The sequence below is a fragment of the Rhipicephalus sanguineus genome, chromosome 2 (genome assembly GCF_013339695.2).
Source record: "Rhipicephalus sanguineus isolate Rsan-2018 chromosome 2, BIME_Rsan_1.4, whole genome shotgun sequence".
Classification (NCBI taxonomy): Eukaryota; Metazoa; Arthropoda; class Arachnida; order Ixodida; family Ixodidae; genus Rhipicephalus; species Rhipicephalus sanguineus.
The window spans coordinates 103,094,024-103,110,772 of NC_051177.1; the positions used below are offsets into that span (position 1 = coordinate 103,094,024).

Genomic DNA, 16,749 nt, shown 5'->3' on the forward strand with positions numbered 1-16,749 from the left:
CTAATTTATTTTCGCCTTGCTTTCTTTCCCCGTACAGAAACCTGTGCAACCTACCTACATTCCAGTACGTGTGCTCAAGTGAGCCAGAAGCGGCGACCTGTTGGCAAGGAACAACACACAGCCGCGTGTCACCTACGAGGAAGGTCACCGGTTCGATCGCTCACGACCGTTCCTATATACAGCCGTGCGGCTTGTTCACGAGATAACTGCGCATGCGCACTACAGACTCTGTTATCAAGAGACGGTTTCTTGTTTTTTTAAGACATTGTTTCTATCAGAAGGAGTGTCTCATTAAGCCCTCCGGACAATTTACACACACTCGCGACCAGCCTGTGATCACCACATCAGCATTCCCATAACTTTTGTTCCTTCTTGTTGGAAAACTTTGAACCCGCGCCCAAGGAGTGTTGTGAACGTTCTTGGAGCGTGTCGGTGTGAGCCGAAGACCAATGGCAAGAGCTCGGCTTCTTCAACAATACCTTGTCAACGTGTGCGTATCGAGGCTGCTTGAGGGCTGACAATGCGCGTTGCGCCGGACGCACGCGCGTCGTCACATCCGGCCGAAGGCAGGAACTGACGCCGGAGGAAAAGGTTAACCAATGGGAAGACAGCAACGAAAGCGTGTTGGAGCGAGGCGGTTTGTGAATGCTCAATACGTTGTTGTGAATTGTGTGCGTTTGTGTGTTTGTATGTATCCACATTTTTATACCGAATCGCTCATGTTTGTATTATTCTTTACACCGTCGTCATACCCACGATGTATATTTTGCACCGTGGTCATACCGTATATAGAAACTAAATGAGCGGAGATTTTTGTAACATCGGGGCAACGATGTGTGAATGTCTAGTCGATGTCGTCGCTAAAGAAAAAAAAAAGATAGAGAAAACGACTCGTCTCTGAGTTTCTTTAAAATATTGAATTGATTTTTTATGTGTTAAGCTTTTGGCATTCCGCGTTAGTTGTGAAGGCTGTTGTTTCCCGTGTGAACTTGTGTAAGCTGGCCATAGGCATTGGCTGCATGATCAATACACAAATTGAGATTTTTGTATTTCACTGGTCAGTGAAGGTTGAATGTGTATGCTATTTCTTTTTTTTTTTTTTTGCTGCTCGTGCTTTTTGTTTTATGTTTCCTAAAGGCCTTCTCTAGAGAGTCAAGTTTTTCTCGCTTAAAAGATAAACAAAGAAACGCAACCCTACACACCACCGAAAAAATAGGTCATCCTACTATTACGATCGTCGTACTTTCCATATTCAAGTGACCAGCGACGGCTCAAAATTAATCTTATCTCATGCTACAGTCACGCCCTTGAAGTCATCAGGCTTCTTACCTATTTTTCTTGTGCGAGCTATGCTACCCGATGATCAAACAGCAAGGTTTGAAAATGCGAAGTGATTTCTTCTTTCTTCTGATTGGATATGTTCCATACACACGCTGCCACCATTCCCGGTTTTATTAAGTTACTTATGAGACTCGTACATACAGATCAGTCTATGAGAATGCATGTTCATCGTGCGAAATTTAATTTCGTGCTACGCCGTTGCTTGTATAACGTTTTGGTTATTTTCATGAAACACAGATGAGCAGTTGTAAATGAGATTACGGTACCGTACCTCTGGTACCCTGCATTATCCGGTGCTTCTGTCAATACCCGCTACTTTAAATGGAAGTCAGTGCTGGAAACCCACTGAGAAATACAGCGTGTATTTTATACGATACTACTATAGCTTCTATTTCCTCACCCAAAGCTGCGTTCCACCTAGTTGACGCGGGCATGCCGCTATATTGCCGGCTTACGTGAAATGCAATGTGAAGCAACGACACCTCCATTTGACTATAAAAGCCTGCACAATAACGTTTGATTTATCGTGTTTGATACTTACCCTTAGAGAAGTTATGGCACTTAAGTACGGGTATTATGTGGTATGGTAGAGGCGAATGCTCAATGACTTTCCCCTTTTATTTTATTTTCTACGCTTCGAGCTCGAGAACCTAGCGATCAAGTATATGTAGCAAAGGAATGTAAACGTGTGCTCAGGGGAACTGTTGCTTGCTGCGATTCACGTGGGATTTTTCTTCAAACATCCGCCTATTGCAATAAATACATCCTGCCCATCGCAGGCTCAGTTGTCGGTAAGGCGACGAGTGCACCTTCAATATATCGATATGTCTCGTGTTGAAAATGGTCACCGGTATTTGTAGATTCAACATGTTTGTCGCCTGGGGACCAATTTAGCGTTTGGAAGAGACCCGTTTTCCCCCTTTTTTCTGAACACATGGCAAATCAGGACAATGTGCTCACGAAAGTGAGTTACTTGTAAGGTAAAGCTGATCGTAACAGCAAGTGCCACCTGATTGTGAGGTTGAACATATTAACTGGCGAATTTCGGCCAGGAACGGGCCACAAGGATGTTTCAGGTCAGGTCAGAACGAAAGGTTCAGAATTGGTTCGAATGTTCCCTCGAGAAGCATTGCTCGCGCAAGAGGCTCGTGTGAATACGTACGAGGCGAGAGTTTCCACGGGTGGCGCATATTTGAATAGCGAAAAACAGAGAACAGAAAAGCAAGGGATGAGGGCTCAGGGCTCGGCGGTTGCGATGTTGCGTGCTTAAACTGTGAAAAATGTGTAAAGCGGTTCTACTTTCTTTTCGTTGCAAGAAATTTTTAGCGCACTCGTCTGTTAAGTATATGTTATACCTTCTCTCATACTTTTTTAAAGATAAACGTTTCAATTTTGGCGTTCCGCGATCACGGCAAACTAAGTCGCCCCATTGAAGTAGGAAATCCTACTCGGCTCAATCTTTCCGACACTTAAATGGCCTTTCACTATTCACACTATTCACAATCAGTGATTCTCTATGCATCTATTTCGTACCGAAGCTGTGATCGTCCTTTTGTTTTGTAGCGAGAGCGATCCAGAACAATTACGACACTTTAAGAACTCACTCTTGTTATTTTTGTTTTTGTTTTTGCGGCGATATAACGCGGTGCGCGTAGTCGCGTAGGTACGAGCAGTATTTGTTTCAATTGACAACTGAAATGGAACATATTGATAACTGCTGCCTCCAAGCTCTTTGCAACGAATCATTCGAACAAGCCAATCTGTGATCTAAACGGACATATCAGGGATAACTCTCGCTTAAGTTAATCCCGACAACGTACGAAGAACCAATTTACTCGGAATCATCTATCCGCCTATCGAAGCGTTCCTCAACGCAGGGCCGTAGCCAGGAATTTTTTTCGGGGTGTGTTTGTGTGCAGAACGGCTAACTTTGGCAACTGGTGGTTGCTGTGAAGTTGTGCAAGTGTTTTAATGTCACCTGAAAAGTTAAAGCATGAAAAAAATTCGGGGGGTGTTAGAAACCCCTCAACCCCCCCCCCCCCTTCTAGTTACGGACCTGCCTCAACGGCTTTCGAACAAGCTAGATGAAACGCGTGCCTCGCAGTTCGTATTTCTGCACAACACAAGCCTTTCGGTGCGTACGCCCCTGCATGCCTTGTGATGAGCCTGTCACGGTCTTTAACAAGAGTTCGTGCCTTACGCGAAGGTTCGTCTTATAGACGGAGCTTATTGCGCAAATTCTTTTAGCAGCTTTCTTCGGGACGTGGCCTTGACTGTTAAGCTAGAGTGCACGTTCTCCGCTTATCTTGCCACTAAGTCCAGTGTGTCTGAAGCAATTCTTGCGGTGAAGTCTTAAATTTTATGCGATCAAGTAAATATTCTAATGCGATCTCTTTTTTTGTTTTTTTTTGTTTACTAATCTACCGTTACGCGTCTTTATTTTCGTAAAAGTCCGATACAGGCCTACGCGTATTTTGCTCATCTTATAGATGGTTTCAAGACTGCGATAGTAGCAGCACGTGTTGTACCCCAAGAAACTTCCGGTTCTTCAGTTATCACTCTGTAACACCGAAGCGGAAAGCGTGTTTTTAAGTTATGTCAAAGTAAGGAAAGACCCTTTTTCCGCCTTCAGATAAAAGGAAGGGGCATAAGTTAAGGACTAACTCTTATAATGTTGGGTACAGATTAGAAGCATCTTTATTTGAAATATTTGGGTAGGCACAGGGTGAGAGGTGTTGAAAATCTGCAGGCTACCCGCCAAGGCTTTTGTTCTCCGACCGTGCTACGTCAGTGCACGAAACCAGAAGCCGTCCATACACATCCGAATTACTGTCATTAGCCTCTCAGCAATTCAGCTCAAGAGTAAGGTCACCTTCGGTATTGCGGGAACATTTGGTTCGTTCGCTTGTTCCTCCTCTGCGGACTTTAAGCGGTTATGTAGATTTAGGTTTCTAGTTATCGGAGAGGGCAAACGCTGCTTGCGATTACTGCACCAGATAAGTGGAAATTAACCTTATTCAGAGCCTTCCGACTTTGCAACACGTTACCAATCTGCCAACCTTTTAAACACTAGGCAATATTCACGATTCATATGAATAATAATAATAATTGCTGGGGTTTAACGACCCAAAACCACGATATATGATTGAGGCACGCCGTAGTGGAGGGCTCCGGAAATTTCGACCACCTGGGGTTCTTTAACCTGCACTTAAATTTACGTACATGGGCCTCAAGCATTTTCGCCTCCATCGAAAACGGATTAATATTATTTCGATGTTGTTCGTCTGCCGAGAAAGTTTCTGCGCGTCTGCATCGTAACCGGTACACATCGCAACGGGAAGCAAGCAATAAAAACTGCAGCGAACTGCAAACCGGGTTAAAATGGGTAGTGTTGAAGATATGCAGCATTCACGGTACATGGTTCATAAGAACACCCATACGAAAAATTCGCTCTCAAAATTTAACAGCGCCTTGTCGCCTTTTTCACATTTGCAACGCATCGTCCCAGCCCGTATGCTCGAAGTCGCTGTTATTGTTATCATGCGCGATGTCATTCAGAACTTAATATTGTCTAGCTCGCATTTCTCGACCTTGACAAATACGGTTGCTGTTGCCACGTGTGTACAGTACGTCTAAGCAAGCTTGCTGCCAAACGTTCATATATGCATAGCTATGAGGGGCATTCTTAGCGCTATACGCTCGCGTATAGTCGCATGCTAGTCTCATGCGTCGAAGTGTCCAATGACCCAAGTGCCTCGGTGAGATAAACTCGTGTAAGTTGTGATCAGTGCGTGCTGTGTTTTGGCGCATGCAGTGAACCAGCCACATGCGAATATGGCAGTTGTAGAGGTACCTTTGGCTGTTATGCTCCCTACCTCGGATATATACTCTATTTTGTAGATTACAGTACCACGATAATGTAACGCGGATGCATCTAAGGAGTCCCCTGCGCAGTGTCTTATCTTAAACACGAATGGTAATTTCCCCACATTGCAACCTTTCGCGAATAAATAAAAAAAATAATGCTTCTTTGGCTCTACTTGGCACGTGTCGTTGTTTCTTACAACGTATACGTTGCTTGGAACATCCGAGGGGCACTTGTGTAAATGATGTATCTACATATGTAAAAAAATATCGACGGCCTATACTTACGGCTTACTTTACCCAGTATTTTTTTTTTTTTTTGGTTTTAGTAAGATGCACGATCTGGTGCTCGCGCCCCACTCGGTTACGGTGAGGAGCACGCGACAGCTTTGATCGATGAGTCTGCGAATGATAAACGTCTTAATTTCGCAAGGTGGTTTATGTAACGCTTCTTTCGAGTTACGCATGCTAAGCAGCGCAACGCGACACGTGCCAAGAAGAGTTAAACGTTTTCGATGTACCTTGATCATCCTTGCTCTCAAGTGGGCCGTGAAAGCCCACGAATCCACGAATGCGGCTGTAATCTAATGGCATATAGTCTTCCGATAAGGGGCATAATGCGGTTTTTTTTTCCTGTTAAGTATTTTACGTATGTCAAGTATATATACATGCATCTTGTCATTGGCACTGACTCAGTGTGATGTCTGCTCCCGAGTGGAGCAGTCTTGTTTCATCATTTTGTGTGCTGTCTCGGACCTGAATTAAAAAAGTGTGCAAGACATCACCGTGTGTTTTTTATTAACCTTGAATTAGCTCCGTCCGTTTCATGATAATACGAAGTACAGATGTCAGAAGCATATATATATATATATATATATATATATATATATATATATATATATATATATATATATATATATATATATATGTATATATAGTCACGTGGTTTATTCCCGTACAAACGTGAAGGGACGACGAGGAACGTTGAGGGTCCAAAATCCAAGCAAGCGCAAGCTCGGGTCGCGTGGCTACCACTCACGATGTGGCTTGCTTTCTTGGCTGCTTCGTCGTCGTCTATATTGTTCACTACATTTGCCCCCGGTGAATAGCGTAGCCATCCTGGCGACCTAAGGCGTTGTCAGTATGGAGGGATCATAATAGGGCTTGAGGCGACTCACGTGGACGATTTCCCTACGACGACGACGTAAGTCTTGGGACAGTGTCAAAGGCTCGACCTCATAATTGACTGGGGACGTACGAGTGAGAATGCGGTAGGGCCCGTGATATCGGGCAAGTAATTTCGACGAAAGGCCAGGAGTGTTCGGTGGGATCCAAAGCCAAACCAGGGCACCTGTCGTAAAAGTAGGGAGAGGTCGATCGGTGTCGTGCCTTAGCTTCTGACGGCCTTGGTCCTCGGTTGTCAGCGAACGGGCCAATCGTCGGCAATCTTCGGCGTATCTGGCAACGTCAGAAATTGCAGTGTACTCAGATGAGTCAGGCGTGTAGGGAAGCATAGTGTCAAGCGTGCATGATGGATCGCGTCCGTACAAGAGAAAGAAAGGCGAAAAACCTGTGGTCGCATGCGTAGCGGTGTTGTACGCGTACGTGACAAACGGAAGGACGGTGTCCCAATTGGTCTGGTCTGATGCGGTGTACATTGTCAGCATATCACCGAGAGTGCGATTAAATCGTTCAGTGAGGCCATTCGTTTGCGGGTGATATGCGGTCGTCATGCGATGAATGATGTTGCACTGAGCGAGCAATGCTTGAATAGCGTCAGACAGAAAAACACGCCCTCTGTCGCTCAAAAGTTCACGGGGAGCACCATGGCGAAGGACAAAGTTGCGTAAGATGAAAAACGCAACTTCTCTTGCTGTTGCTGTGGGCAGGGCTGCAGTTTCCGCGTAACGTGTGAGGTGGTCTACGCCGACAATTATTCACCTATTTCCAGAAGAAGTCGAGGGAAGCGGTCCGTATAAGTCGATACCGACGCGATCAAATGGACGCGCCGGACAAGGCAGAGGCTGAAGTGTACCGGCTGGGCGTTCAGGTGGAGCTTTACGGCGCTGACAAGCAGTACAAGCACGTACGTACTTGCGCACAAAAGTATACATGCCGCGCTAATAGTATCGCTGGCGCAGGCGGTTGTAGGTCTTGAGAGCGCCGGCGTGAGCACTTTGCGGGTCGTTGTGGAAAGCAGTACAGATTTCCGTGCGCATGTGGCGTGGTATCACTAGCAGCCACCTCCGACCGTCAGACGCGTAATTCCGCCGATAGAGGAAGTCGTCTCGAATAGTGAAATGCGTGGCTTGACGACGGATAGTCCTTGAGGCTGGATGTGCTAATGGGTCAGTCAGAAAGTCGAGAAGATGGGAAATCCACGCGTCCTTGCCACAGGTGCGCGATGTCCGCGAGATAAAACGTGACGTAGCCAAGCTTCATTTGGTCGTCCCATTTGTTACTGGCGCCGACTCTTTCGTACCTCAACAACCAATCTTCCACGTCCGATTCACCTGAGCCGGAGAAGATGGGCGGATCTCGCTGGGGATACACGGCGCCGCAGGTGACGTGGACAGCCGAAGATCCAGCCTGAGGAGGGGTCTCGTTGGCCATGTTGATGTCACGGACAGGGGGGAGCTTGCGAGAGCGAAGTTTCAGGTTCGTACGGAGAATGCACGTACCTCCACCAAATGTCACGTGGTTTATTCACGTACAAACGTGAAGGGACGACGAGGAACGTCGAGGAACGTTGAGGGTCCAAAATACAAGCAAGCGCAAGCTCGGGTCGCGTGGCTACCACTCACGATGTGGCTTGCTTTCTTGGCTGCTTCGTCGTCGTCTATATTGTTCACTACAATATATATATATATATATATATATATATATATATATATATATATATATATATATATATATATATATATATATATATATATATATATATATATATATATAAAGAGAGCTTCTTCTGGCTAACGTAATAAAACTTGTGAAAAACTTCGTACTACAATATAGGAAACAAGACAAATGTTTATTTTATCCTAACAGTTTCACCTGGCGGTCCAGCTTTCTTCGGAGGATGTAGTTGAAATGAAACGGCCATGGCCGAACCCGCTGCACAAGGGCCGCCCACCCAGTTTGGGAGCCGAACGATACTTTAAAAAAAAAGCAAAAAAGGGAGAAAACAATAGAGAAAGGAAGAGAAAACTAACGAAGGAAGCAACAGTGACAAAACGAGGGAGGGAAAGAACAGCGGTAGGAGAGACCGAGAGCCGCCGGAGGCGGGCGAACCCGTATCGTTGCGTCTGACAGTGAACCCTCGTGTGCCGGTGGCTCCTCCCTTGAATTGCATTATGAAAGTGGATGTGCCGCAACGCTGTGGAGCTGGTTAGGGGAATGGTGGTGAAGGGGGGGATCCTTAGTAAATGGGAAATTATTATGTGGCCCATGAAGCGAAAAAAAAATTGTAGCAGCTACGCGCTAGTGGTGCGAAGATTCGAGAAAGTGCTGAGCTGGTGGCCTGCCTCTCTCCTCCGGAACCCCACTTCCCTTTCCCACTCATTATACTATACTCTACGTGGTTATACTATGCTTTACCCTCTCCCCTCCTCCTTTCCATCTCTTGCCTTCCTTCCTCACTCTCAGCTTACTCCTTCTCACCGTCACTTCCCTTTCCCAACCCTTACCATACTATACTATACTATACTATACTATACTATACTATGCTGTACTATACTACACGTGGCTATGCTATGCTTCCACTTCGCTTTGCACAGCTGGGACGAGTTCTGTGTGGCCGTCGGATACGGCCCTACTTTAAGCTTCAACAGCTCCGACAGTACGAAAGCCCTTGCGACCAAGTGGGGACGTTATGTTTGACATCATGACATAGCGTGTTTACCTCAAACGTAACATTACGTGAGGACATCATTGCCACGTAACATCATTTGATGGCGTCAGACGACGTCGCGTGATGATGTGACCTGTGACGTCATGTGATGACGATGATGTGACGACGTGATGATGCCATCTGAAGACGCCATGTCAAGCAGCACACTGTGTGCTTCCCGTTTTCCAATGTCTTCGCGATCGGTGCACATCTTTCTGTGAGCCTGCCACGAAAAATCCCGACCAACTAGAGGCTAACAGCTTCGCTGTAAAAATGGCTGCAAATTCCTGCGTAGTAGGCGGGGCACAAGCTATGGAAGAAGTGCTGTTCGGTAGCCAGATAGGCAAGAAGTAAATACGTAATTAGTTCCGTCGCGCAACAGAACTGCGTAGTAGGCGGGGCACAAGCTGTGGAAGAAGTGCTGTTCGGTAGCCAGATAGGCAAGAAGTAAATACGTAATTAGTTCCGTCGCGCAACAGAACTGCGTAGTAGGCGGGGCACAAGCTATGGAAGAAGTGCTGTTCGGCAGCCAGGTAAGAAAGAAGTAACTACGTAATTAGTTCAGTCGCGCAACAGAACTGCGTAATAGGCGGGGCACAAGCTATGGAAGAAGTGCTGTTCGGCAGCCAGATAGGCAAGAAGTAAATACGTAATTAGTTCCGTCGCGCAACAGAACTGCGTAGTAGGCGGGGCACAAGCTATGGAAGAAGTGCTGTTCGGTGCCCAGATAGGCAAGAAGTAAATACGTAATTAGTTCCGTCGCGCAACAGAACTGCGTAGTAGGCGGGGCACAAGCTATGGAAGAAGTGCTGTTCGGGAGCCAGATAGGCAAGAAGTAAATACGTAATTAGTTCCGTCGCGTAACAGAACTGCGTAGTAGGCGGGGCACAAGCTATGGAAGAAGTGCTGTTCGGCAGCCAGGTAACAAAGAAGTAACTACGTAATTAGTTCCAGTCGCGCAACAGCACTCGCGTAGTAGGCGGGATACCAGCTAAACACGTTCAAATAAAACAGCAATAAATGTCATAAAGTGCAAAACCACAGACTGTCGCCGAGGAGCGTCCCGTTCATTGGCAGGTTGCGCTTCTCTCACAGGTAATAGTAACGTTCGGTGGGCTTCGTGCATCGATTCGGCAATGGAGAACGTATACATATTACCAGAGGGCTGCAGTCAACGCGTTTTATTCGCCGACAATAAGTTCAAGCAGCTCACAACGAAGCGCCGCTGTGTACATTTCTATGCACGCCGCCGGCCGCCTATCCACACTAGCGCGGCGACAGTGCTGCCACATGTAGCACGATCTAGGGGCGAATAGCGGAGTTCAATCCGGTGGTGGTGTGCGGCGTGACCACCCTTACAGCGCATGCGCAAGGCCCCTCCACACACCTCCTCTCCCTCTCCCCTTCCCCTCTCCACATCCCCTCTCCCCTTTCTCTATCTTACCTCCCCTCCCCTTCTCCACTTCCCCTCTCCCCGTTGCTTCGCTCCCCCCTCTGTACTCCCCCTCTAAAACGCGGGCTCTACATGCCGAAACGCTGCTTCGCATCGCCTTATGGTTCCCTTTAGCGGAAGATGGTGTGATTTTATTATTGTTATTGATTGCAAGAATTCGTGCTCACGTGATCATCACGAAGCATTGTCTCAAAGACAGCGCCCCCCCCCCCCCCACCAAAACAATAAAAGAAAACTTGAAAAACCTCAATTACCGGCTGAATTTGCTGCGACATATGATATGCTGCTGCTATGTGCCTCGAGATAATCAAATTCGACTTATGATCGCAAAAGCGATTTATATACCGTGACTTAATTCCGCACGCTGTTTCATCGTTCATATTCAGTATGTACCAGTAGCATAACCAGAAGTTTCTTTCAGGGTGGGGGGCCGGGGGTTTCAACCATGCTATTGCATATTCGTGGGTGCGTGTGTATGTTTGCGTGTATATATACGCGTGCAAAATAGAAAAAAAATCGTTGAGGGCGAGAGATTGCATCCCCCCAGAACCCCCCCCCTCCCCCTGGCTACGCCCGTGGTATGTACCACCCAGCTACAATTCAAGACGTTGCTACAATTCAAGACGCTGATACACTTCTCAATCTGTTCGCGCGCGCATTTTGATGAATGGAGCGCGCTGGTTGGTGCTGCCATCGAGTGGCTTCGGCGCGTTCTAGGAGCATTGCCTCCGAAAAGGTCTCTCAAAGTCGACACTGTCGCTCTAAGTCGATAGTCTCGGAGTCTACGCGTTCCGTTTCGCTCGATCGATAAAGGGAGGCGTTAGCGTCCTAAATTTTGGCATATGCGGGAAAAATTAGAAAAGCGGCAGAGCGTCTTGCAGCCAGTGGCCTAGCCAGAGGTTGGGAGGGCGCAAATTACGCACTTGAATTTGCATGGTCGGATCCCCTCCCTCCCGCCCCCCCCCCAAAAAAAATAAATAAAAAAGAAAGAAAAAGAAAAGGAAAAAGGAAAAAAGAATAAGAAAAATTTGGCTACAGCATTGCTTGCAACTTATGTTGGCTGTCTATCTGCTGATTTCGGGAAGCTTGGTTCTGTTTGAACGATTATAGGGAAGTTGCGCCATTCGAAACCGGTACAAGAAAACTGCGCACTAAGTATATACAAGCATATCAAGTATAAATAAGCGTATCATTGATAGTCTTGTATGTAGAGTTAGTTATCCTTTGCACAATAGTAGGCGTGTGCGAATATTCGAAGTTTTTGATTGATCCATACTTTTTCTCGTTTTTTTTTCTGCCTTTCCGTTTAATTAAATAGTCTCGTGCAGTTCATTTGTCATGCAGTTATAAACGCAAGATTTGACTGCCTAGTAATCTAACTGTCTAGTAAACTAACTATTAAACTAACTGTCTAGTAAACTAGTAAACTGTCTAGTAAACTAGTTCTGACACTGAATCCCGTTTTTTAAATTGAAAGGACACATGAAGCCAATCCACTTAAGGGAAGATCTCGCGGTATCACTGATTGAATTCCGCATTCCACGCAGAGCTGCGCAGAGGCTAATAAGAGGGACGCCGGAGCCAAGGTGTCGGCACTGAACTCGACCGCATTTTCTACACGTTGGGTTCGATAGAACGGTCTCAATCACGCGGGCACAGTTTCTTACACACGTTCGGACATCGGAACGCGGGCTCAACGACTCGCGATCGATACTGCCGTACCACGTGCGCAACAGCTCATTGCAGCGCGTTTTGCCGCACTTGGTGATTGCGTGGTGGGGCCGGTGAGGGAGCATTGATTTCGAACTGTGGTCCCCGGATCCCCAGGAGTCTCTGAGAACTACGGGCGGAGTACACGAAAAGGGCGCGACAGGCATCGCCTGTTGAAACGGTGCGCGAAACACTCGGCGAGGCGTTCTCGACGAGCTATGCGGGGAGACGGTTCCAATCCCGTTGGGGACGCTGAAACAGCACGCATTAGCTGTCTGCATCGTAACGAGAGATTTGTGGCGCAATATGAGAATTTGGAGAAAAGAAAAAAAAAAATGGTGCAGCTACGCACTGGTGTTGCAAAGACCGAGGAAGATGCAGAGCTGGGGCGTTGCCCTCCTGCTCTCCTTCGCTTACCTTTCCCACCATTCTCTCACCCAACAGAGTTAGTGAACCGCTTGATATACAATAATATACACATGGCTATGCTTGCTCTTCCTTTTTTCTATCTCTCTTTTTTGTTTGTTTCTTTGTACCTCTTTCTCTCTCTGTCTCTTTTTCTCCATTCCTTCCCCTTTTTCTCTCTATTTGTATCTTTCTCTCTCTCTCTCTTTAAGTACTGGTTCTCTCGCGCCTTCTATTTTTTCTATTTCTTCCCTTTCTTCCTGTATATTTCTCTCTTTCTTGCTATCACTATTTCCCTCTCTGTGTGCTCATCCTCTCGCCCATCAGAGTTATTGCGTCCCACGCCGGACAAATGGGCGCACGCGTTCTGTGAGCGAATTAGTGTATGAAGAAGAGAACGAAGAGAGCGCGTGCCGGTTCACGATGATGATAGTTTTCAGGTCACGCCACGTGGCATAACGAAAAGCTTAACAGCTACGCTGTAAAAAAGAAATTAGAAGACAGCATAGGACGCCACTTTCAACTAATTTATTTTCCGCACGTCATCTAAATATATTTGTATTTCAAATATGCGCACACAGAGAGGGCGTATTTTAAACCGTTCTTTGTGCGCGTACTGAGTGCGCGTACAGTAGAGATATATTTTGTGGATGCGCGGACAATAAATTAGTTGTCAGTCTGGCATCCTATTCTGGCCTTCTACCTTTTTTTCCCCCTAATTATCAGTTTGCGCCACAAATCTTTCGTTAAGCTATGCACCAACACGCCCAACGTTATATTTTGCTAAGCTCTTTGTACGTCTCTGATTATTTTCAAAGAACCAGACGTCGGTACTACTGTATTCAATATCAACGTGGACGATCAACTTTCTTACTGATGGCTTCCGCTGTTGACGTGAATTTCGGGCGAACACGTATTAGTGTTCCCGGTGTATAGCTACACAAAGCACATGCGTAATGCGCCGTCGTGCATTGACTGATCTGGACGGAACAGATAGCAAACACGCTGTGTAACCGTTTTTTTTAGGTCACCGACAATAACCGATCGTTTTCGTTTTGTCACACCTTACGCGCCATCGACATCTGACGCCTTCAACATCGCTGACGGTGCCAGCTCCTCATCCCGCTGGGCTGTCTGAAACGCCTTCAGCTTCTATCGCCTTCTATGCTTCGCTTTGGAACGACACTGCCAATTTTACTTTAAAAAAAAAAAGAAGTAAACGTAGCCGACGGGGTGCTCCAGGATTACCCCTGAGCCCGTCAAGTGGTCCGTGACGACCAAAAGTTTGAGAGCCACTGCAAGGGCGGCAAGCCAACGCAACCATAATTACCGTGTCCAAGTAAGTTCGCTTGGGAAATAACGTGAGGGAGGCGCCATCTATACGAGTCATAAAAGATGGATTGTCGGGATGGGACGGTGAGTTACCGGTGTACACGCTCGAGAGTTTGATATATGTCCGTGCGGCGACGTTGTGTTGCAAGCGCCCAGCCTGTCCCGTGAGATCGGGATGGTATGAGAACGGTCTGAAGCTGTCGTCCCCAGCTTTGCGAAATTACTTCGTTGTTTCTGCTTTGTTGCGCGGGTTCTTTATTGTTTTTCGAGCGGCGACAAAGGACGAAAGAATGCTAAAGTGTGTGGGGTACGGGGGGTGGCTGAGGAGAGGTGACGTAATTTGAGGCAGTCGTATGGTCGTGTAGTGGGAAAAAATGACGTAAGAAATAGACGGTGTCCTCCTTGCCATTTGGCGACTGCGCTGCAAGAGTTCCACTATGGCTAGCTAGAGCGACATAACGGTCTTTAATGTACGGGCTTTGGTGATGCCCGTGGCAGGCCTGACCGCACGGCATTCCCTCGGCGTATACCTTTCGCTTGAATCTCATGCGCTGTTGTGAATAGTTGAATGCCCTCTAACTTGATGTACTGCCCTTGGAGCCACACAACACTTTTTCATCTTTTTTTGCCAAAATTCTCGAAATTCTCATGTTTCGAGCACCTCAATAATCAGAGAGCAGGAGCTGAGCGGAGGAACGTGAGTGGCACGAAACTTCCAGACCGTGAGACGACTATCTATCTTTACATTGTCGAGATTGTAAGTGCACGCCGAAATTAGATGAATGCGCAGTGTTGTACCGTCATAGAAATGAAGAAACGCGCCTGATGATTGAAGCATGGCATATCGAGAATAGTGGTAGCGCATGCGTGAGCCAACCGTCGATGAACTTGCATAAAGATGAAATCAAATGCCTTAACAGTTATCTTCCACGTAGACCGCCACGCGTGCCGGATTGATAGGTTCGCCTGTTGCTTGGGCATGCGCAGATAAGTTTTCGTGCCTTCTTTCTTTTCAGCCGTTGTGCGTCTTTTCAGTTGTTAGTCGGCGTTTATGGTGTCCTCTCTTCTTTCTTGTGTCCGTGTTTACACGCCCTGTCTTTTTAGAAGGAAGGATATACCTTCGTTTGTTTCTGTGCTGGGAATGTTTGCTGTGTGCTGTTTCTGCCCTGTTAGCTGGTTTGCTTGTATTAAGCTGGCCAATCTTTGCTTAGGAGTAGCGGGCAGTATTCATGATGCGAACTTCTTCTACATACATATTTATTAAGAAGCAAAACAAAAAGAGGATGACTCAGCGAATCCATAGCAAATAAATTAGTAAAGAAAAACTTCATATTGTGACCCGCTGCCAGGAGTTGACAAAGACCGCAGAAACGAAAAACACACACTTTCGTTTCCTCAGTCTTTATCCATTCCTAGTAGCGCGTTGCAGGATGAAGTCGTGCCAACTAGCCCACGTTTCAGCCTTATTATAAAGAAGAGAAAAACACCCATCCTGTATATTCGTATATTGTCCTCGTCTATTCCTGCTTCAGTTGTTAGACTTACAAACTGCAGATGAAATTTTCCGCACACAAGTTTCTCTGAAAGAATGCACTAGTTGTACAGCTTTACGATACGGAAAGAAAGCAGTGGACTACGTACTTTGAACATTCGCTGCAGCTCGAACGTTCGGAGGAAATATGCGATGTTTGAAGATTCACCTAAATGCTATGACCACGGCTGCTTCGGAAGGCAGGTAACAGCATGAGGAGGGACCTCCATGGTGAATTCGGGGAAATTATACTGATCTAAGAGACTGAACGCTGAAACGAGCCCAATTTGGAGATGTACGTACCTTAACTAATATTGAGGTGAAGCTATAGAGTTGCAATTTGTGTTCAGGCTCATGGTGCAATATGGTGCGAAACAGAGCCTGTGCTAATATGGGACTATGTGTATTAGCGGGTTATTGTCAGTACGGCAAAAGGAGCAAGGCATCAACCAGACAGGCCACGTTACCTATCAAGGGTGGGTCAATTCAGCAGCACTTACATGAGAACTTCCGAGTATTTTCTATGCCCGTTTTCGCAGCGACGCCTTACGCAAGAATTGTTCGTAAGATAAATTTTCAGCCAATCGTGACGCTGGGCATCTCATTATCGAAAACTGCCGGCCAATGGTAGCGAGAACTTACCAGAGAAAAGATTTGCGAATGCGGTTCCTGGCTGCTTTACACGTACCTGCCCAGTAAGGCTATATATTTACCTTCTCACAGGCGCCTACAAATTTCTGTAAGTGAACCGACGACTTGGTCAAGCACTTCATGGCAACAACAGCGTGGAGAAACGAAGGAACAAAGAAACAAAGAACAATTAGGACGGAACAAATGCAAGGTCTTAGCTTTCTTTATTAGAAAAATAATGACGAATAGTGGGAGGTGGCGGAGTTTGCAAAATTGAATTAGGAGGAGATCGCGCTGCTAAAAAAATATTTCTGGTCGTTCTCACCGTCTGTTCGGTAAACTGCCGCCGACCCGCATTGCGTATCGCCCTTTCAATGTTTCTTAGTGAAGGTGTTGTAATCTTGATGGACTCTCATATCTCGCTGCGCAGTGGTATATGTACTCGTACGTAGGCGATATTTTCGATGCGGAACTTCTGCGAAAGCGAGGACGCGGACACACAGGAAATCTCGCAAATTCTCGATAAGCGTTCCATATGCGAGAAAAATCATTCTCGCTTTGCTCGCGTGTACTCGTATTCTCTGCGGCTTTCCT

At 46.5% G+C, this 16,749-nt stretch overlaps 1 protein-coding gene across 1 annotated transcript in view; it reads left to right on the plus strand.

Moving 5' to 3' along the window:
* LOC119383497 (protein croquemort) overlaps window positions 1–887 on the plus strand; it is a 91,408-nt gene extending 90,521 nt beyond the window's left edge. Inside the window, exon 13 of the mRNA XM_037651664.2 lies at window positions 38–887. Coding sequence (XP_037507592.1) covers window positions 38–82 — 45 coding nt within the window. The 3' untranslated portion in view covers window positions 83–887. The remainder of the gene's footprint in view (window positions 1–37) is intronic.
* Window positions 888–16,749: the final 15,862 nt, after the last annotated feature.